Here is a 22,875-nt window from a genome sequence, read left to right as displayed (position 1 = left end):
CTGCTCCCAGGACCGCGTTCAGTTCCTACCTCCTTGTTCTGCTGCGTTTGCTGCCAGCGCCACCTCCGCTTCAGGGCTTCCCTTTCCACACCTTTATCCATTAAGGTATAAAGGGATTTGCGAAGCATGAGATCTCTATCGTGGAAACCCCACATACCTGCACAGAGAGGAGGGGGGGGAGGAAAAAGCAGCAGAGGATTAGCGAGAGCTGGCGTTTCCCCATCTTCTTCTGCTATCTCACGGCTGAACTCCTACAACCTGCCACAAAACCAAGGGAAGTGGTAAATTGGGAAACAAGGGCAGAGAAATGTGAGGTGAGCAGGGCCAAACCGAGGAAAAAATTCAACAGCCCCCAGCCCCCTGTCCAAAGCCTGCCTTTCCCACCCGCAGCGAGCTTCTACGCAGCTAAAAGCAGCAGCTGCTGCCTTCAGCTCTAAGGAATGTCCCAGATGAAGCAAAATATTTGCTCATGAAATCACACGGTGCTTTCCGCCGGGCTGATCTGTCGAGGGCAAATTTAGACCAGGTGAAACAAGGCTGTGGTTTTGCTGCGTCTGAGCAGAGCCGGCCACACGAAGGAAATGCCCAACCCGGGTGATTTAGAAGTGTAGAAACCTCCAAAAAGGTTGTCGTGTTTGACAAGGTGAAGTCACAGGAGGCAAACCCAGGCCCTGGAAACTTCCCCACTCTGCGGGGCCACTCTGCGGTGTGAACGGGCCCTCTGCTATCTCCCATTTCCTTCAGAACCACGGGGAAACTTGCCCAAGGGAAGGGGGAGAAGCTGAACCCCAAAAAGAATAATTTGGGGAGTACAGAGGCGGTTGGCAGCCCGTCGCCTTCAGCTCAGCCTCTCCCGCTGAGCCCCAGGAGGGCACCTACTGAGGCTCACCCGGGACGAGCAGCGGGCCCATGGCTCCCTGCAGGGCAGGAGAGAAATGCTCGGTGCCACCACGGGCAGAGCCTGTCCCCGAGCCAGGTCAGGGTCCTGGGCTCTCCCCACGCCTCCTCCAGCAGCGTCAGCTTCCCCGGGCCGATGGCACAAAGCAGCCAGTGAGGGGAAGGGGAGCTGCGGCCGCACATCTCCCCGCACAGAGCTCCTTACCAGGGCCGGAGGGAACCACTTGGTTATTTTTCCAGTCCTGCACCCTACAAGGCTCTTACCCAGGGAGGCGGCGTGCAGCAGGCAGTTCCCGTCGCCCGTGGTGGCCAGGGGGAGCAGCCGCTGGCAGCTGGGGTCCACGTTCGCCCACCAGTTCAGGCGACCTGGGGAGATATTGGAGAGCGTGAAAACGGGGCCCGTTAACGCGCCGCGGGGCCGTTGGGTTCATCTGCTCAAAAAGAAAGGGAAAAGAAAAAAAAAAAAAGAAAGATGAGGAGTGCAGCCTGCTTGGTTTGTGATGGGGAGGCCCGCGGATGCGAGCTGCGTGCCCGGTCTGTGCCTGGAAGAAAGGAGCCACGGAAATGCAGCAAAAAGGGCAGAGTGTGGGGACTTGGGGAGGTGGCCAGGCTGCAAGGACAGGCAGGAAAATGCAAAATCCTTGCTTTAGGTCACACAAATTAGAGAGAAAGCTGAAAACAGGAGCAAATCCAGCCAGGGCTTTAACCCAGAGCAGCATTCTCCTTCTATCCAGTTCCCCCCAACCCCCCAAAAAAAAACATCCTGCTGAGAACACATCCAGGGCGCCGGTCCCAAACGGTGCCCAACAACTTTTCCAGTTTCTCCAACTAATAACGAGGCTGCTTGGGGTTGCTTTTAGCAACCAGATCCCTCCTATTTAACGCATCGGTCATTTTTTCCCTGCTCACTGGTTTCGGTACAATCGTCAGGAACTTTTGCTGAGCCAAGCAGCTAAGCAGCTTCACCAACGAAAATGCAAACTGACGGCGCTTTACCGGGTTTAAAAATAGCAACTTTTGGGTAATACCAGGCACTTGAATTACTACGAGTCAAGAGAGAAGGTTTTCAGAGTGTCTAAAAATAGAAGCTCGGAAAAATTAACAAATCCACTGCAGTTAAACTCAACGCTAGAAGTTAAACATTTATCCAGGAAACAAAACTGCACGAAATTACCACCTCAGGCTCACAACTCCAGCTAGGCTGCGCCTCGCCCGGCTGTATATTTCTAACAAATATCCCTGTTCCCGAGCACGGCCCCTGGCAGCCACCCCAGCTCTCACGGGAGCAGAGGATTTATCGAAATTGTGCAGCAGAAGCGGGGGCACTGACAGAAAGCTGCTTTCCAACACCGCCGGGAGATAAAGGCAGGAAAACGCAGCACGCAGGGCTAACTGCGGCGTGATGCTGCTCATTTCTCATCCCGGCATCAGGGAAGGAACCTGCTGGAGTTGAAAAAAGGGTTCAGTGCACAGCCCGGAGACAATAGCTCCGCTCGGAGAAGCGGGCTGGGCTCGCTCGGCACAGCTCCTGGCACGGCCGAGGCGCAAACCCGCGCCAAGTGGCGCGGCGCCAGGCGAGCAGAGCGAGAAGCAAAACCAGCATCTCCCAACTGCTAAACAAAAACGCGGGGCTACCGCGCTCAGAGCCGAGCTTTTTGAGCCCCTGCACGTTTTTTTCCTGGAGGATTTTGGCTGCTCTTTTTCCGGATTCGACCGCAGAGCTCGGGGACGTCGCCGCTCCCCGGGCGTTTCGCTTGTGTCCAGGCAGTAAAAAAGCCACGAGGCCCCCTACGAGTGTTTAAAAACCCAATTTCTCCGCACGCAGCTATTAGCAGCGGGGCCGGGCAGCTCTGCGTGCAGGCAGAAGGGAAAACAATTGCGTTTGGGAGCACAATGGATCTTCCTGCCATCAGCGCTTCCGCGGCAGCACGAGAAATGCTGCTGCAAGGAGCAGGACAAACCCAGACGAGCGCCAAGCAGTTTGCTCTTGCTGGCTTCCAGCTCGCTCGCAGCAGCGTCCCCAGCTCCCGGCTGCCTCTCGTTTGCCCTTTTGCTTTTCAGCTCCAGGCTGTCACCCCGCTGTCCCCGCTGGCTGGCAGAAAAGCCCTGCCGAGAGCTGACACAGCTCCAGAATTGAAGCCCGGGAGGTCAGCGACAGCTTTTTTGTGCATCTGAAGCCAGGATCAGGAGCTCCCCTCTGCAGGGGACACCAGGACCACCGCTCCCACGGGACGCAGCCCCGCCACACAGCTGGTTTGGGGATGTTTTGGGACGTTTCGTGGCACGGGGAGAACATTTCTTCGCTCCAGCAGGGACCGGGAACCTGCGCGCAAACGCTGCTTTGTGGAACGCCGCACGTGCTTCCAACAGGAACCACGGAAATGGGGCACGCCAAGAGGAAGGAGCAGCCCCGATGCTCCTCCTCGCCCTGCGCCGTGCCCTGACTCACGGAGAAACCAAACGGCTTCCCTGGGGCTACCCAGGGACTCCGGAGCCGTGCTGACACGGCCGTGCTCCCTGCGTGATGGAGGTGGCGTTCCCGGGATGAGCTGTCCTCGGGCTCCCCGGGCTGACGCCACCGCCCGCCGCCGTGCTTGGGTGGCTGCTGCAGAAGAATTTTCTTCCCTTGCTGAAGCTGGAGATGAAGGAGCAGGGCTACGACCTGGGACTAGGTTATTGGTTAAAAAAAAAAAAGGAGAAGAGCAGCTGGAAGTGGCAAGCTGCTTTATCACGTCTGAAGTTCGATAATACACCTGTAGCCTCCCTCTTCGAATTGATCCGAATTTTCCTTTAAATGATACCTGCAGGAAAAAACCCTTTGTTTTGGGATCTGGCAGCAAAAAGAGCTGCTCCTAACGCGTTGACCCATCCCCAGCTGTTTTCTCCCTCAATGCTGAGCCTCTTCCACGGGTCAGGAGGGACGAGAAGCGAAGGTTTGTGGTGTGTTACGACCAGCTGCGCTGCTGCTCTGCCGAAGGAAGAGAATTTCAGCTGCCTTTCAGAGCCAGGTGGCCCCAGCCGTGAGCTCGTCTCTCCTGTCGGGGAAGCCAGGCTGGCCAGTGACTGACGGGCTGAAATATTTGCAGCTTTGCAAGTGTGATGCTAGTGCGTAAGGCAGAGGGGGGGACGTGCACACACGTGCCTGTGACCACGCACGGGCTAAACCCAGCTGAGAAGCTTCTCGGGAGCCGGGTGATGCATTCCCAAGGGACAGACGTGCGCCGGTGGCTTTGATGGCTCGCTCCGAGACGCAGGGGATTTGCATTCCAGGAACGAGGAACCTGCTCTCGCCAATCCTCTGCCACCGTTCCGGCAGTGAAGCAAGCAGGCGGGGAGGAGAGGAGCCGAACCCTTCACTCAGCAGTTTTTAACAGTCCACCTACAGATGTTTACTGCAGCATCAGCCTGGAGAGCGAAGCAGAAGTCTCCTTGCCAATGCACTGGGGGAATTTTGGAGAAGCGCTTGGTGCTGCTTCCCTGACCCCAGGGAGAAAGCCCGACCTTGGAGCAAAGGCTCAGCAACTCAGCCTGGGGTTTCTTCCAACTCTTGCTGATTTTTAGGACAGCCCAGGGCAAGGCGCTGCCTGCTGCTCCCCCGGGTGCGCGGCGAGGAAAACACTTCACCTGCAGAACACGGGGCAAGGCTTAAACCATGCAGGGCTCGAACAAAAAGCGCTGAGGTTGGAGCGAGGGCCAAATTTTCAGCTCCACCAAGGCCTTTTCGTAGAACGCTGAGCACGTTAACAGCTTCCCCAGAGGACGGCGTTACGATTTACAGCCACTTGAAAGCGTGCTTGCTCTGCCACATCGGCGTAAAGGGAGCTCTGGATAGAGCACGAAGAGTTATCTTCGCGTTTATTGGTCTATAAAATATCTGCTTAATCCCCTAAGGACAGCGCATACTAAATTAATAAAGGATATCGGTGCAGATCACAGCACCGTGCTCAAAACCCTACTTCAAATCGAGCCTGGAAGATTTTGTATGTGCAGCGCAGCCCTTTGTTAAAGATAAACATTCATTTATAAACGAACCCACATACATAACGCAGGCACACTTTGCCTTCAGATGGCGCTTTTGAAAAAATCAATTACTAAACATTAACACTGGGAAGTGTCGCCAGCACTCGGATGAAAAAGCACAGCCAAGAGGCCTCATCCAGCTCCCTCTGAGGCCACGGGAATCTCTTGCTTGCCCTGCTGACAGCTCGTGCCTCCTCGTCCGGGGTCACAGACATGCCTCCAACGTGTTTTGTGTTCACAGAAAGGATTCGGGTGAATTACAGCTTGAGAGATCTATGCTGAAAACTAGATGCTAACTGCTTGAAAGCACCGGAGTTCTCTGGGCTGGAGTTTGTGCTGAAACGCAGCAATCCAATGCCCAGCCCGGGCCCTGCTTGGATGCAGAGATGCAGATAAGTGCATTTGAATTTGCATTAGACACGACAGCTTGACAGTCAACGAAGAGCAACGCCGCTGTAACGAGATCGCTTGGATCAAGTGCTCATTCCCAAAACATGAGAATATTTATTACAGGAACACTGGAGCGGGATGGGACTAAAATTTGACAAGAAGAACGCACGTTCTCCTTGAAGGAACAGTTTTCTAGGTATGTGGACAGAAATAAAGGAGAGGTGCAAGGGCTCCCCGGATCTCGCCTGGTTTGCCTCTTTCCCCACCCTGTCCCAACTGCACGCTGTCCTGGTAACACGGATTAGGTTGTTCCCCGCCAGCACGGAGGTCCCCTTCATTCACCAGCTCAATCTTATTTACAGATCACCTAGCAACTATTCAGGAGGAAACCCAGCTTGTTGGAAAACAAACCCGTCTGCGCTCCCGACGTGGTTCCTCTCCGGGCACACACACAAAGCCAGCCGACGAGTTTCCCTGCATTGAAGCAGCAAGCGTATAAAATGCATCATCGATCTGAAACGTCTGTAATCACTGCTGATATTTGTCCGTGATGATTAGCTGCTGGTGGTGTTATGCAATGATTTCTCCCCCCCCCCAGTTTCTCACAGTAAAGCCGCTGGGATAGCGCAGGGCACGGGGAAGCTTAGGTGGTGAGATAATGTAGCTTTTTTTTTTTTTTCCTGAGCATTACCATTCAGCTGCATGAGCGATGACGACAGGCTCACACAATTTACATTTGGTGTCTGCAGGCGAAGCGAAGCAGCCTCTTGCTCAACTCTTGCACCACGCTATAAAAAGGGATGAAATAATATCTAGCACAGATACGCGCCCTTGCTCGGTTCTCCACCGCCTAAGGCTTGTGTGCCAGCACACTCCAGTCGGTGCCGCTGCAAATTGCCACCACTGGCTGCATTAGCATTAAAAAAAAAAAGAAGAATTCGGGGTGTAAATGCTCACCAGCCTGCTCCAGCGCCACCAGCATCGACTGCTCGATGAGGTCTCGCTCGATGAAGCTGCGGAACTCCTCGGTGTACACCGTGAGGTCAGGCAACTGGAAGGTGGAAATGGGCATCTCCAGCAGGTGCTCGCTGCTGCCGTTGCTGGAGACGTGGGAACGGGCCAGAGAGACGATGGTAGAGCTGGCGTGGGAAATGCCTCGAGACAGACGTTTTTCTGAGAGGGAAAGGAAGATGAAAAAACCACCTGAACGGTGCAGAAGCAGCAAACTCCGCAGAAGCTGTTATTAAAATCGCTGCCTTCAGCTCGCGTTTTTTGGTCGCCAGAAGCTGAATTGCTCTGACAAATATTTCAGCCACCAGGAGAAGACCAAACCACTCCCTAGCAGCTTTGGGACTGGGCTACGGGGCAGCGAGACGCGCTTACCTTGCACGATGTCATCCTGCCGCTGCAGCGGCGGTCGCCCCGCGCGGGCTGCCTCCTTCTCGGGGGGTTTGTAGCTGCGTCCTTCGTTGAAGGAGGGCGGTAGGTTCCCCGCGTGCACCTGCCGTAGCTGTTCGAAGTCGCTCAGGGCTGCGCTCAGGTCCCAGTTTTTACCTGGATTGGGAGGAATCACCAGCGGTCACCATCACGGGAGAGAAATCAAGTCAGCTCCTAACCACCCATGCTAAAAGCTAGTAATAGCTTTTTATTTACCCGTTGGATTTGAAGATGTATTTAACCAGGATCTGGGTTTCTGAAAGAACTATAACTCAACGTGAAGCGCCCAGAAGATGTTGGCTGTGCTGCCACCAGTGCCACGGGGTGGATTACGCGTGCCTCGAGCGCGCTGAGCTCAGAGGGAGCTGCTGCTCCCGGGGCTGGACGTCCACCAAACCTCCACAAAGCCCCCAAGACCCTGGGTTCTGCCCGAATTAGCCTTCTGGCTGCGAAACGAAGGGCAGGGTCAACATAAAATGGCAGGTCGGGCTGTGCCGTGTCCAGCGGTGCCAGGCAAGCAGCCCCCTGCTCCAGGTCACGCCGAGCGCTGTTTCGTAAGCTGCAGTGAAGATAATCCGCCGTGATGCCGACGCCGCTCCTTTGCTGACCAAGTCGAGCAGCCGACAGCTCTCTGCTCCCCCCACGTTATTGCAGGATAACGCTGGAGCAAGCACGACCTCAGCAGCTGAGGGTTCCTAACTTCTCCAGCGCCTGTCCGGGGTTTTTAGGAGGCAGCCACCCACCTCTCTTCCAGCTGACACCCAAAATAAAAGAGCAAGCAAGGTGCCAGCCAGGCTGGGCAGTAGCTGCAACACTTTTCAGCAGGCTCAAGCCATTACAAGGCAGATGAATTATTCAGTAAAACTTATTCAGCTTGAACTTAGCGGAGTCGGGTGAATCCTGAGAGCAGTTCCACTTCCTGCTAACACTACCCAGCGGGCTGGAAGAATAAATGGTACTACACTCGAGCCTCTCATGTATGTAATAAATTGACCTTTTAGAAGCCACTGTCTTCCAAAAGCAAGAATATATAGCAAAAAAAAGTCTACCATATGGCTTACATTTGCAAAAATTGTGATTTTTATGAACACTGTTAATCTAAGCTCTTAAATTTGCAAGTTAGCAGACAGCGTAGAAAGCAAGCCAGCTTTATATATAGTAACTCCACTACAGAAGAGAGATATAAACTGTCAGTTGGTTTATGTGATAGCTCACAGACAATAAAAGAAATCATTATGCCTAATTCCCAAAAGGAAATACATTTTTCAAGTATTTAAATCCTTTTGAGAGATGTAATCCGCAACATTTAGCGACTGTCTCCAAGTAGAAAGTTATTTTAAGGTTCACCTTTTGAGCCTTCTTATTTTTTAAATGAAAACCAAAGAATCAGCATCGAAACGTGCACGAAACTCCAAGCACGAGCAGAAAACCACAGCTCACAAGTTCCTCAGCTCGCCCTCAAACTCCATGTCTGACTAGTTCGCTTCGTACAGCTCTTTTGTTTGACTGCACACTACAGCCTTACTAAGACACACCAAAAAAAAAGGAAAGACAAATCTGTCTCGCCTCATTTCCACACGTGGAGTTGTCAATTCCACAGAGACTACAGGAAAAACAGCAGCGCTCAGCAGCGCATCGTGAAAACGAGGCAAAACAACTGCTGTCAGAATAAATCAACCGGCGTGCCAGAAGGGGAGAGAGAGAGAAAATTTGGAGGAATACCTGCTTTAACTTTTTTCCATCGCAAGCGTCAGTGTTAATTCTGAAAGATACCATTAGAAATCCCGACGTGAAACATAGAAACCTAAAACCAGAAGCCAGAAACACGCCACAAAAGCCACAGCTTGCCAGGCTTCCGCTGCGACGCCGCGGCCGCACGCTGAGCGGGTGAAGTCCTGCAGCCAGCACACGGTTCACGGGAGCCGGGCGAGGAAAGGCATCCTCCACCTGCTGGCCCTGAGCTGGAGCAAACTGCCTGAAGACACGGATTAGAGCAATGATTTCAGGGCTTTGAGTGCCTCGCTGTCACGGCACCAAGAGGCAGCAAGCGGAGGAGATGGTGTGGATGCTTCAGGAGCGAGCCCTGGGCTCAAGCTACGCAAGAAAAGGGATGGGAGGCAGAAACACCCCCAAAACGAGGTCAAAAAACAGGTGGGAGTTTGTTCTTCAGCAGCAACCTGCAGCAGCTTCTGCAGCGAAGTCAAACTCGCAGGCTCACCTTTGTTCCGAAGACGAGAGGATGATTCTATAGCCGAGGTATCACAGCAAGCATGGTCTTGTGTCGTCTAATTGCATATTGGTTAATTAACTGCCAAGCATAGCCCTCTCTGCTTCACATGCAACGTTTCCGTCCTCCAGCATTACAGCAATATTTACTCACCAGCCTTTTGTCAACATGAACCCAAAGGCAACGCTTGCAAGGAAGCTCCCGGTCCCAAAATTCGGGCCTGGCAGCCTCTCTCCTCTCCCCCTTCCTGCAGCTCCCAGTGACCAAACAGATCACCCCCAGCCTCTACGCTCAACACGACCGCTAACGAGCAAGTTCTCGATCTCGTGCAGGTTGGGGGACAGAGATTTGACATCAGGCTGTGTTTTAGGGCAAGCACAAATCTTCTGCAGGTAGGCAGAGCACTGGAATGCTGCCAGCGTGGGGTGCTGAGCCTCCCGGGGGCTGCCTTGCCTGCTTAAAAGCGAACGGACTGAGCGCAGGTGGTGGTGATGATGATGATGATGATGGATTTTTGAGCCTTGTCTGCGATTCCTCAGCATCTTCGTGTTTGTTGGGAGCGTCCCGTGACGGGTGCTGGACGTGGCTCCACGTCCGTCGGGCTACAAAGGGACGCTGCCAGGAGAGGTCAGCGGCTCGGCAGCACGCCGCTCGCGGTGCGGAGGGAGAGATACCACCAAAACAGCAATTTATACGGGCATAATCAAACCACCTTCACAAGCAGAACAAGATCTACCAGTAAAAGCACGGTTTTGCCTGTATAATTACTCCTCTGCAGCTCGGGAAGTACAGGCAGCCTTCACCTAGTGCTGTGCCTTCAATCCTGCAGAAGGCACAGGAGAAAGCCCCAGGTTTTGCCACCGTTCTGGACCGCTGCTGGCAGCAAACAGAGGATGAGCAGAGGGATTTCGTGGCTCTCTTTGACATGTTCTCCTTCCAAACGTGAAATTCATTAGCTGCTGGATGCGTAATGAGAAACCGGGGCAGAATTTCACCAACCACGCTGCTGACGGCGCCGCTTTGACACCTCCAGCAGCCTCCCTGCCCCTCTTCGGAGCCCCGTCACCCCCAGCAGCCTCCTCCCTGCTTTTATCCCCGGCTTTATTTACCTTCCAGCAGGTCTCTGGCCAGTCCCGGCTCTGCCCCCGTTGAGCGAACAAAATCCGACAGGACGATGTCCATATCCAAGGCCGTGTGCTCATGGATTCCTCCCGGCAGCTGGGGTCGACGGCGCCCGGATCAGCACCTCGGCCTCAATCTAGGAACGAGAGAGCAACACCGCACGCGGCTCGCGTTACAGGGCACAAAATAATTAACCCGGGGAAGCAGCCTCGGAGCTGGCTGCGAACTATCCGATGGCAGGTGCCCCCAGAGGAAGGGGGAATGCCTCCCACCCCCTAAATAACCCCAAATAACCGTGCTGTAGGACTGCTGCTGGCCTCCCTGGGCTTCGCCCTCTGTAGGGCAGAGCCGGAGAGATGCTGCAGACGCAGGCACACCAAAGGCTCGGCAGCTTTGGGGAGGAATAATTCTCATTTCAAAGCGACTCGGGGGTGCCCCTCTTCATAAAATCACAGAGGAACACCCAGGAGGAGAAACGAGGTTGTTTGGGGGCAGAAAGGTTTTCACCTCTGCCCACCTGCCCGCACCGCCCGACCCCTCCAGGCGCAGGCAGCCCTGCAACGGTGCCAAGGAAGCGCCGCAATTAGCAGAAGTTGCCTACAGAAAATAAAACCCAGAAGCCTTTCAGGCACACAGGGCAACCTCCTCTGCTTGCAGAGGAACAGGAACGCCCCAGCCCAGCTCTCCAGGAAGGGGAAACGTCTCGGTTTCTCCCGTGCTTGATTTTAACCGGCCCCAGTGCCGCGGACCTGCGGGGCTGTTTCCTCAAGCTTCCTTTGCCTTTCGCAGCTTTGAGAGCCCTTCAGATCCACCTGACAAAGGCAGCAAGACCACGACGGGGGAAATGCAAGTCAGTGGGCAGCCCCAGCTGCAAGACCCTGCTGCCCCCAAAGTCTCCACCAAGAGGTTTCCAAAGGCAGCCCCCCAGAAATCCTTCCGAGAGCCGATCTCCTTCCCGGAAGGGAACAAAACCAGCCAGCGTGAAGGTGCATGCTGTAAACCTTCCTTTTTAGCAGGTCCTAAGATCCAGAAAGCCACACGTAGGTGTGTGCTGTGCCTCGCGTTCAGATCCTGATTTACTGCATTCCTCGCGGCACAGACGGAGAGCAGCACGCTCGGCCGAGGCCAGGACCGGGCTAACGCTCGGCAGGATCCTGCAGTTAAAGGGTTATGGTGGAAAAAAAGAGAAATCGACTGTCAAGGAGCATGACCTGCTGGAAAAAACTCCTCCTAAGCTGAAATCTGGCACGTGAGTAAGAGGGGAAAAACCACGTAAGGCTGGTTGACAGCGGCGTTGCCATCCTGAGAGCAGCAGAGGGAATTTCAGCATCGCACAGACGAGCAAACCCGTTTTCTCTGCTGGCGCCTCAAAACCACCGCTTGTGGGGATTATTCCTAAAGATGGGCCGAAGTCCCTAACGGCACCGACTCCCAAACCAAGCCCAGCAAGTGAAACACGAGCTTTAATCTGGAATTCCCTGGCTTTGTTGGTTAAATCCACGCTCTCTAATCATACACTCCTTACACAGAAAAGCTCCTTGATGTCGTTTATCACCGGAGCGATCTCGAGGCTGTTGTCATCCCAAGGCAATCCTCAAATCCCACGTTCCTTGCTGAATGGGATCCTTTTTAGGAGTAAATGCTGCTTTTTACACACCAGGCAGCTCCACGCGTTGCTGGCATCGCTCTGGGTACGGCTGGAGCAGGCAGGGTCAGTCCCACAGGTGTCAAGCAGGCCAAAATCCCCCCGTACATGCGTGCGTGTGAGCGCACGTAGGCGTTTACGATGCGATTAGGGCAGCTTCCAGCGCTGGCTGTAATCCCCCGGCAGCTTCCTCGCCACGTTACGGACACCAGGGTGCAACAGCAGGAGCCCACGGGCCCGAGAGGCAGGCGGTTCCACCGTTACTTGCAGGACGCAGGAATTAAGCAAATTAACTCATGAATATTCACGCTTTGATCTTCCTCAGGAAGCCAGGCAGGTCCAGGACAGCATCCCCACCACACAGACGTCACTCCCGACCCCACAGGTATCATATAACCCCGGCACACAATCCCAAAATGACCTTGGAAATCATCTATTATTTTTTTTTCGTTATTATAAAGTCCATTTCTTTAAGCCATCCCAGAAACACCTCATAATCAGCGCTCAGCGAGGAAACGCTATTTTCCAAATATTTACATTTTAAGCTATTCCAGGAAAAAAAAAAAAATGCCACCAGAAGCAGTGCTCTGCACACCCGAAGCTTTGGCTGTTTAAGGCGTTGTGCAAAGCACCAGCTGAATGTCCCAAGCCCTGTCTCCCGCTGCTATCCACGGCGCTCCCGTCACAAGGAGGGCGTCCAAACCTCCCCTTTTCCACTGGTGAAGAGCCAAAACCAAATTGCCTTAATTCGCAGAGGCTTAAATTAGAACGATTCCCCGCACACTGCCCGCCCACGGGAGGGAAGGGAGGAATTTGGGAGACGCTTCCCTGCCGAAGGCAAAGACGGGGTCGGACCCGTCCCCTGGAGGTCCCCTCGTTGCCCACGCCGAGTGGAAGGGGAGCTCCCAATACCCAGAGACACTCACAAAGGGTGCTTTGGGACAAGCCACTGTCCCCAAAATCCTTCTATTTCCCTCCCAGCAGACAGCCCCCAGCCCCTATGTGACTCCGAGGCATTTCCAAGCCATTTCGCACCCTCCAAAGTTTTTCTCGTTTAATTTCACCGTGGGGCTGCAGAGCAGGAAGGCGCTAATTTAAGACTATGGAAAGACAACATGTTCCCCTTAATTGCATTTTCAGGCACGAGAAGGAGTTGAGAGTAAGTAACTCTGAGCCCTTCAAACCAATAAAAGTCTTGTTTTGGGGGGAAAATGACGGCGTGGAGCACAACCAGCTCCTGGCGTTCGGGGAGCTCGCGCAGCCCGGGACCAGCGAGGCTCCAAATCCAACCACGCTCTTCGGAGTTTCAAAACAGTCATCACATTTAAACACCAGGCAGGAGCGCTTCCCAGTCATCCCCCTGTTGTGATAAGGCCCTATCATCTCCTCCAAATCGCTTTTTGGCGAGAAGCAAGAGGCTTTCTCACCGCTTTTGGCACCGGCACGGCGCTGCAGCCCGAACGGCGCAGGATCGGTGCTCGGATAAAGCAAGCACAAGTGCCAGGCAGGCAGGCACCTTGGGGTAAATGCTTTGTAAACAGCTTTCCGGGCCCAAAGCCATCGCCTATTACACGCAGCCCCATGGGCTATGTACCTGCGGTATCTTGGCAGCGCGCTGGGAAGCAGCAGACACATTTACGTGCAACGATTTATCTAAGGAAGAACGGCAACGGGGTGGCCGTCACGCTCACCTCGCTGAGGCCTTCAAAACTTCACAAAACTCCATTTCTTTGTAGATGGGGTATCGGTGACACCACCTCTACCACGCCGTGGGAGCTGGGATGCGGAGGCAGCTCTGCCCGGGAAGGATTTACATCTAAAGGGCCGGCCTCGCATCAACGAGGCTTCACATCCTTCCCAAAAGACTTGCATCAAGGCCCAGAATAGATCTCTGGGGAAGAAGAGTGCCTCATTCGCACTTAAATCCTCAGAAAGATTTCTGTTTGAATAAACAGTCTGCTGTAAAGCTCACAATTGCACATTGTTGTTGGCACCCCGTCGGTAAAACCGCCTGGAACGGGGCACCGGGAGCCAGTGTATTCGCCCAGCAGCCAACGTATTTGGGGGGAACACTGCAAAATCTACACCCAGCTGGATTTCCAGACTCCCAAGGGATAGGAGTTACCCATTTCTGCAATCTGCTGGCCTCTGGGCCATGTCCCAGCACACAGAGCAGCAGCGAGATGGAGGGGTGGTGGAGGGATGGGTGCAGTGCCTTATTCCCTTTCCCTCACAGTCAGCTCTGCCTTGAAGTGTGGAAATTCACTTCCACGGGAATAATTTGACTGTAACACAGTTTGGTCACCACAGAATGTGGGTTTTGGGGGCTTTGCTCTCGCGCCTGCCCCGCCGCCTCTGCCCAGCGAGCCGCAGCCCGCGCAAGAAGTCAACTTGTGAAGGGTTATTATTGAGAGGCTTTTTTGTTATTTTATAAGAAAGCATTCTTTATTTTGCACTAACACCCTTCTCAAAGCTACGCAAGCAGGCTCCTGTCTGGCAGGCAGCAAAGCTGCTTGCGTTTCCTTCACATTTTCCTCTTCCACGGTCTGCATCTCCTCAAAGCGCTTTGATGAGACACCAGAGCTGGGGATTATTCACCTCACAACAGCCCGCCACAAGAAGCTGCCCCCCACCAGAAGCTGTAAAAGCACTGACTTTACAGAAGGCTTTAATCCCAATTACTCTTATCAAATATTTTAAGGCCACGTTGGCGACCGGCCTGGCTGCTGCCCTCCTTCCCTGCCGCGTGCGGCCTTCGGCCCTGCTCCTCTGGCACGTTGGCGAAGCAACGCGACAGACCCCAGGGGAACACAGGCAGACCCAAAGCAAGAAGCAACGCAACAAAGCTAAACTGAAAACCAACCAAAAGGAACGAAAAAAACAAAAAACAAAACCACCAAGGCAGAAGGGCCCGAAAAGCCCAAGAGCCGGCCAACCTCCTCCTCGCCTCGGCGGCGCCACACAGCTCGGGCGAGGGCTCCCACGAAGGACGCGACAACAGAGCCCCAGCCCACTGACACCGGTGTCAATATTTTCGTGAAAGCCTGCCCACCTCATTGTAGAAACCACAATGTCCTGGGCTGTTAGGAATTCCTGGAGTTCACCGCCTCTGCTGCCGTGACGCCAGCTCGGAACTATGCGGCGTCGCGCTGCTCGCCCCTCGCGACGAGGAGAAGCCTACGTCCGAGGCAAACACTGGCATCTTTCAGGCCTCAGGGTTGCAGTTTTCCTCACAATTTGCCGTCTTGCTAGCCAGATAAAACCAGACCGGGTGTTTCGGAGAGCTGACCTTTCCTCTCCCTCAGCCCAAACACCAGCACCCGTAACCTCCGTGCTCCTTTCATACCCCACAATCTCTCTCCGAGGGCCATAAAGATAAGGAATCAGCTAAAAGCTCAGCGCTGCTCACACGGAGCCCACGTGGCGCACGTTCACCTAACTTTCTATTCTCCTTTTTCTTCAGAAAAGTGCAGCTTTTCAATGCTTTGTCCAGCCAACCCCCAAGCAGGCAACCAGCAGCACCTTCGGCAGGTCTGCGGGCTGCGGCTCCTCATCTTCAGCACGGCGTCCCCTGAGGCAGAGCCAAAATATTCAGATTCTGCCCCAAACAGGTGACAGGCCAGGCCTGGACAGACAGGTGATGTTGGAGGCTGCCATAACCTGGAGGGAAGGAAGCGCTGTCCCAAAACTGGCTCCTTTTTGAGGCTGTGAACATCTCCAAGAGCCTCTTCCCAGCATCACCTACCACGGGATGCTGCACGTGGGCATGCAATAACGTTAGGAAACCCAAACCTCTGGGAATTCACACATTTTTAGAGCAGCCTGGCATGACGTTGGACTCACCGAAGGGCCATCGCCAGCCCCCTCGCTTCAGCGGCGTCCCCTTTCCAGCAATTCTCCGAGTGCCCCCGCAGACAGAAACAGCTTTATTAGGACGAGTGCAAAACACCTACCCCACAGGGATGTCACAATATTGCGTTAGCTAATGCTTGTAAAATGCTATAAAAAGCTTAATTAAGCCTCGCCCTTATGAGACACTGGAAGGACTCTCAGGCTTGTTGCGCAGGCAGCAGCCAGCGCCGCGCAGCACGGGCATGAGCCCAGGAAGCGTCTACGTTTCAGAAATAATCTTGGGGAAAAACCCCAAAAAAGCATCAAGAGCATTCACCTCGCAGTCAGAGGCAAGGATCCCAGTCAGCATTTTAAATGTTCACCTGCAAAAGAGCCCAAGGATCTGATCTAACAAATAACAACCTAACCACGCGCAGGGATGGATCCTGACGTGACCGAGCACCAGCTGCACGACTGAAGAGCCGCCGCCGCCACGAGCCTCTCCATCTTCTACTTCCAAAGCATATAAAAAGCCCTTTACGACCTGCTTACATGAGGGCAAAGCATGTGCGTTCGGTGCTGCCACAATAACTGCTCGCAGGGAGCAGATAAGGCAGGAGCTGGCAAGGTGCTAAGCGCCCCGTGCTGCCGCCCTACACGGACGCGCTCGCTGCGCCCGTAACGTCACCGTCCTCCGCTCGGGGACCACTTCTAACCACAGCAGGGGAAGGGAGAGCTCCCAGCAAGATCCTCCAGGAGGATCTGCAGAAATCGCAGCCCCTGGCACCAGGACCAAGAGTCCTTCATCTGCACAGACGGGCGCAGGCTGAGCTTCTGCCCCGAGCCTGCCACGAACGCCGCGGTGCGAAGTTCCTCTGTGCAGGCGAGCTCCCAAAGAGGCCCGGGTTTAGGTACAGCAGAATTAGTCGCTCGCATCTCTGAAGACCGTATTCGGAAGTGTATTAATTCAGTTTCAATGGGGTTTGGGCTTGTTTTAAAAGATTGGCATTATATTGTGCTCTCTTGTTTGCTCATGCCATTCTTATTGCGCTGGGCTTCAGCAGCGCAGACTCAAAACAAAGCTAAAAGGCTATTACCAAATTATCCCCCCAAACATGAGCTGTTTCTAAAATGCCAAAGCCGCAGGGTGTTGCTTAAATCAACAAAAGGAAGGAAAAGAGAAGAGGAAAGGTTAGCAAACCACCCAGCACCCCTCCTGGTACGCGTGGGTACTTCAGGCCGCCGCACCGAGATCCCCCATCGGGCTCGGAGGCGTTTCACAGAACTGCCAGCGAATGGTTTCAGCCTGATTCACTGTTTTTTCATTGTCCTGTCCAGAAAGGATGACTGAGTTCATTGCTACTGGAAATATTTCACCCTGTTTTGCTGTCGTGTCTGAACACGCCGTCATACTTCACAAGCATGGGTCCTCTACCAGCCTCGGAAGGGAACGAGCCGCCAGCGTTAGCTCATGCCAGAGATGATTCCTGCATGAGAAAACCTTCTCCCCCCAGCCAAGACCAGAGGTTTCATCCCCGCAACCTCCAGAGAGGATTAAATCTCCCCGGCACCTCACAGTGACGCACTGAGCGCTTCCAGAAACTGTTCCCAGGGCTCTGCTTGGCACTGAACCACCCCGGGCAGGACCCGCCAGCCGCTTTATCAGCTCTGTGCAAACACAGAAGGGAGGGAAGCACAGGGACACAAACTTACACCTGGACACAGCTCCGCTGCTAAAAACCTCCCGAATTGCAGACATTTAGGAGCCGTCGTAACTCGACTTGCCTGGGCAATAGCTCTGCCCTGTTCCTTGAAGGCCAATCTTACCGAGACCAGCAGCATGAAATCGTCAGTCCCAGCACAAAAGCGGGGTGAATAGAAGCAGAAATGGAGCAGTATTTATTTTTTAGCCGGTCTCACCAAGCTGCCCGTCAGGCTGATGCTGAGGGAGGGGTCGGAGGGTGGCAAACCCACGAGCCCCAGCTCCCGAGGTCCAAACCCGACCACCAGCACGGGAGAGGGCTCTCGGAGGTGCCTCACGTATGTCTGGGTCCTAAAATAAAACGAAAGTAAGAAAAAGGTGTCTGCCTTCAGGGCTTGGGCAGCCGTTTCCCGTTCACCCGAGGCAGCAGGACACAGCAACCAAAATCACGTAAGGAAACTCCACGGCTTCAGCCCAAGGAAAACGCCTCCTTCTGTGTGAAAAGACACTTCGCTTTGCCTTTCACTTTTAAACTCCGGCTTTTAAGTCAACATCTTGAAAGGTATCAGCCACCAAAGATTTGAATTCCTCCTCTGCACTGCCAGCATTTTGATTTTAAGCCAGATTGGGGTTGGATCGGGTGCGTTTCCCGGGCTGGGTGCTGAAAGCTGTTTCCTTACGATTGGGGATGCCAACGGCGAGCGCGCGGGGTCGCAGGGAGCCTCTGAGTCAACGAGCATCAGCTAACGAGGAGCAGAACGAAGAACAGCGAGGCCGTGGGCTACGTGGGGGCGAACAAGACCACAACAAAGGCTTTGGGAAGCAGAATTTGCCCGATCCATGGCTAGGCTCACATCACTGATCGCTTTAATTCGCGAGGCACGGGTAGAAGCCTCGCACCGGGGCACTCCGCGCTCTGCTAGCTCCCCACCTACAGACGGCACCGAGATTTTCTCACGTTACCTCTGGGCTGCTCCGTGCTCTTTTTCAGCAAGGTCTCGCCGTGCTCCTGCCCCCTCGCCGCGCACCGGGACCCAGCGGAGCGAGGCAGAGATTACGCCGAGCGGCCGTGAGTCACACGCGGCTCGGCGCCGTAATGAGCTTGATCCTCAAACAGGATTTCTTGCTCGGTCACCACACCCATAGAAACAGAGAGTGAAAGCTGGGCAGCCACCGCCGGGATGCCTCCACCTAACTCTGGGACGAGGAGGCAGCAAACCTCGGAGCGGGGCCCTCCAGAGCACTCGGGGACCTTTGCTGAGAGCCAACGCACGGCTCTTTTGGTTTTTAACAACCACATGAGCAAAAAAAAGCCCTCACCGCGCACCTGAGGTGTTTTCAAAGCTGGCTCAAGTCCCGTAAACGCTAAAAAATCACAAGGAAACAGATTTTTTCTGGATCTCTATGCTGCAGAAGGTGCTGCAGAGCTATCGCTGCCGGCTCAGGACCCGAAACCCAGCAGCAGCTCGCTGCCACGATGCCCCGGGAGGAATCCCCCAGCTGCTGCTCTCCTGCCCTGCAGGGCTCCCCCGCGAGGTCCCAGCAGCCGAAGCAAGCAGCAGACCTCGATGCGAAGCTTCTGTTGCTTGTTGCTCCTAAATTCAAAAAAAAACGACCCCAAAAGCGGCGCCGAAGGGCGCTTACCTGCAAAGCAGAGCTTGCCCGCGTGGCCCTGCCTCGCGCCCGACGAAAGCTTCGCGATGCAACCCAGAGATGCAGCGCCCCGAGCAGCCCCCCGGCCGTGCTGCCCGAGCCCTGCTCTTGACTTAATAAGCCTTATCAGGAGAGCTCCTCCAAAATAAGCTCCTCGCGTGGCTCCGCTCCAAATGAGCCGGACGGGAAGCGCGTGGGCCTCGAGGGAGGCTCCTCGCTGCTGCCTCCTGCCCCCAAGTCCCTGAGGAGCCCCCGCTGCGACTCGGGTCACCCCACGCACAGCGGGGTGCCCGAATGTGGTGCGAGGAGCCCCCTTTATGACTTTTCTCGTGGTCGCTCAGCTCCGAGAAGAGATCCTGCAGCCCGCACGGCACCACCAAGGCGAAACTCCAAGGGGCTGATCGTCACCGAGCCCCCGACAGCAGCAAAAGAATTAATTATTCCCGGTGCCAAGGCAGGTGTGGGGTCACGGGCACGAGAGGGACCCAGCCCACGAGGCAAAGTTAAGACAGAAATGTTTGCTCCTAAATAGAAGCGATGGGCGGGCTGAGGACGGGGCGCTGAGCTCGTGGGGCTACGGCGCTTCGTGCTGGGTGCAAAACGGGATTTTTGCAACAAAAAAAAACTCCACGGCACCTCCACAACGGGGAGCAGCTTTCCCAAAACGCTGCCCCTCCAGAAGGCCAGGGCAGAGGAGAGGCAGCAGCGAGGGGAGGGTCGCCTTTTGTAAACTTTCTCCGGGATCCCTGCGACGGTTTTCGCGCGCGCGGCTTCCCTGAAGAGCACGCCCCGTCCTATTTCCACGGGCTGCAGCCACCTGCTCGCCTTTGCTCTAAATTCAGCTGCGCTAATTTCGACTTCCAGCCGATTCTCCAGCTCGGATTGAAACCCGTGCCCGCAGCAGCACGGGAACAGAGCCGCAAAGCCAGGGAAAAGCCGGCTTCAAAGGCAGGCGGAGCAGCCCCGCTGCCCCCCTGCCCCACCGGGCGCTGTTCTTCAGCAACTCCTCTTCCCCGAGGCTTTTTCAGGAGAAATCCTAAAGCCAAATGTTTTGCTCCCTCCTCCGAGCCTCCGCTGAAGCCTTGGTGGAAATTTCACCCGGAGAGGCCGGCGGAGACATCGGCGGGGCTCGCGGGAGCGGGGCGAGAGCCAGGAGGACGGCGAACTCCTGGCACCAGGACACAAAATTGAGGCTCTAGGAGGATTTCGGCCCAATTTTTGCAAGGATTTGGGCACACAGCTCCTCGCCGCCTCCCCCCGCGATCCCTCAGCTTCTGCAGCAGGCAAAAAAAAACCCACAACGTGCGCTCGTGTGTTTTAAACACCAAATTTCCCCAAAGAGCAGCTCCGCCAGTGCATTTTCCATCACCAACATCCCTCTCATCTCCCGAGCGAGGAGCTTTTTCCTCGCTGTGCTGTGGGGACGACTCGCGAGGGGCAGAGAGGAGCCGGCTGCCCGCGCTCCCGTCCCAACTTTGACGCTGCGCCTCACCCTGCCAACTGCTTCCCTCGCACCCACTTGAAATGTCAGCTTTTGTTAAGCTGAAACCCTTAACTCCGAGCCTGGCCTTACAATTAGCACCACAAGGCGTTTTTTTTTTATTTTTTTGGTCTCGTTGCCTTTTTTTTTTCCTCCTCTAAAGCAGCTCGCAAAGTTTTCACACCCCGAGCGCCGCCGCTGCTCTGGGGGCAGCGAGAACGGCGAGGCAGAAAACAAACCCTGGCTCCTAAAAGGGAGAAATTCGACTTCAGCAGCAACCCGATGTCAATAATCCCAGCCACCAAGTTTTTCAAGCTTTCACTCCTCCTGCTCTGCCACTTATAGGGCAGCAGCTTGATTTGTGCTCGGCCCCACGACTCCAAGCTGCAAACCGTGCTCCGAGCGGGATGTGCGGCATCCGAGCAGGGCCACAGCTCCTGACGGTGCCCAGGGTGCTCAGCACCCAAAAAACAGCCTATAAAGAAACCAACAGCTTTGCCACAGCTCCAAACCTTCGGCAGGAGCAGGAGGACCCGCAGAGTTCGCTCCGGTTTGAGCACAACCGCGGCGCTTCGAAGCCACGTGGATTTCCAGAGCGCTAATCCCCCCCCAGCTCTGGGCGACGCCAGAGGAAAGCGAGGAGATTTTGACACGAAATCGCTGCGGGTGAGGGAATTTGAACAGCCCAGCACCACGCTGCACCCCTCTCCACCTCCGTCCCGTGTATTTTGGGTGTGTAAAGGCCCTGCCCGGTTGTCTCGCAGCCGGTTATTTGGGCGGCCACGCGCTTTGTGCCCGCTTTTGGCTCTGGCACCGTAAGCGGCGCAGCCAGGCCGGGTTTCGTCCTCCCCAGGGCGCTGCTCGAGCCTGAATTATTCAGGTCCAGCTCCACAACGCCAGGAGACACGGACACAGACACAGATACGGACACGGATACCTGCACGGATACCTGCACGTCGGGGGAGAGGCACCTGAGCGGAGGAGAGGCTGCTCGAGGGATCCTCGCGGGGAAGAACGGGGCTGGGGGCTCCTCATGGGGAGAAACAGGGCTGGGGGGGGGTCTCAGGGGGATGAATGGGGACAGGAGGTGCTGGGGGGTTCCTCATGGGGATGGGGGCTCCTCATGGAGAGGAACAGGGACACGGGAGTCCTCGAGGGGATGAATGGGGCCAGGGGGGTGCTGGGGGGTTCCTCACGGGGATGGGGGCACCTCAGGGGCTCCTCAGGGAGATGGGGGCTCCTCGGGGGCTCCTCATGGGGAGAAACAGGGACAGGGGGGACCTCAGGGGGATGAATGGGGACAGGGGGGTCCTGGGGGGCTCCTCACAGGGACAAACAGGGACAGGGGTGTCCTCAGGGGGGCTCCTCAAGGGGTCAAATGAGGAAAAGGGTATCCTCAGGGGGGGAAGAAGAGAGATGGGGGCTCCTTATGGGGCTGAAAAGGAATGGGGGTTCATCGGGGGGACAAACAGGGACAGGGGCACCCTGGGGGGGCTCCTCGGGGGCGGGGGGGTGTCCTCAAGAGCACCTCAGGGGAAAAAGGGGGACAGGGGGATCCTCGGGGGGACAAATGGGGATGGGGGGGGACCCCTGGGGGGCTCCTCAAGGGGATGGGGGCGCCTCGGGGCGTGCCCCAGGGGGACAAACGGGGCCGGGGGGGGGACAAACGGGGCCGGGGGGGGACAAACGGGAACAGGGGGCTCCTCGGGGGGCTCCCCACGGGAACAACCGGGGCCGGGGGCACCCTCATGGGGCCGAACCGGGCCGGGGGGTGTCCGGGGGGGGGCTCCTCGGGGGGCTCCTAACGGGACCCCACGGCCCCGGGGCGCGGCCGCGCTCGGGGCCCGGCGGCGGCAGCGAGGCCCCCACGGGGCCGTGTCCGGGACCCTCCCGGAGCCGGGGCTGCCCGGGGGGAGCCCGGGGGGAGCCCGGAGAGGGGCGGCCGGGCCTCACCGGGGGTCTCGGGGCCCCTCCCGGAGCCTCCGGTACCGGGCACCGGGCACGGCCCCGGCCTCTCCGGGACCCCCCGGGCCCGGTAGTTGGGGGCCCAAAGGGCAGCGCGGACCCCTCCGGGCCCAACCCCGACTCCAACCCCGACCCCGGCCCCACCGGGAACCGGCGGCGGGGCCCCGGTACCGGGCACCCCCCCCCCCACTCCCAGCCCCTACGGCCCGGTGGGACCCGGAGAGCGCCCCGAGCCGCTGGGATCGTTACCTGCGAGCGGCTCCATGCCGCACCCGGGGCCGCTGCCGCCGCCGAGGCCGAGGCCGCGCTCCCGGAGGAAGCGGAGGGGACCGGGACCGGGACCGGGAGGGGGGGGGGGCGGCGGAGGGGGGCGGAACGCCTTGCACCGCCCCCGTGCCCGCCCGGAACGGTGACGCCGCCCCCGCGGCCGCCCGGAGCGCTTTCGCGGGAGCACGCGGCCTCCTCCGCCCCGCCCCCTCCTCCCCCCTCTCCCCCCCCCCCGTCCT

At 56.3% G+C, this 22,875-nt stretch overlaps 1 protein-coding gene across 5 annotated transcripts in view; it reads right to left on the bottom strand.

The window, feature by feature from the left end:
- The window catches only part of OTUD7B (OTU deubiquitinase 7B), a 34,637-nt gene extending 11,892 nt beyond the window's left edge, over nucleotides 1-22,745 (bottom strand). For 3 of the 5 annotated variants that reach the window (XR_014686225.1, XM_084500606.1, XM_084500604.1), the window contains exons 1-6: nucleotides 22,619-22,745; nucleotides 10,081-10,229; nucleotides 6,691-6,861; nucleotides 6,265-6,480; nucleotides 1,162-1,263; nucleotides 30-157 (exon numbers count right to left, since the gene is read on the bottom strand). Coding sequence is in view for 4 of the 5 variants with exons in the window: in XM_084500606.1 (XP_084356732.1) it covers nucleotides 30-157; nucleotides 1,162-1,263; nucleotides 6,265-6,480; nucleotides 6,691-6,861; nucleotides 10,081-10,153 (690 nt within the window). In the remaining variant the exon portion in view is untranslated. Of the gene's footprint in view, nucleotides 1-29; nucleotides 158-1,161; nucleotides 1,264-6,264; nucleotides 6,481-6,690; nucleotides 6,862-6,960; nucleotides 9,976-10,080; nucleotides 10,230-18,915; nucleotides 19,430-22,618 lie in introns of those variants that run through there. The other 2 variants (XM_084500605.1, XM_084500607.1) reach the window with 2 other exon arrangements.
- Nucleotides 22,746-22,875: the final 130 nt, after the last annotated feature.

Source organism: Aythya ferina (assembly GCF_964211825.1).
Source record: "Aythya ferina genome assembly, chromosome: 29".
Lineage (NCBI taxonomy): Eukaryota > Metazoa > Chordata > Aves > Anseriformes > Anatidae > Aythya > Aythya ferina.
The sequence above is the reverse complement of the archived record's forward strand: the minus strand, read 5'-3'. Positions and strand labels throughout refer to the sequence as shown.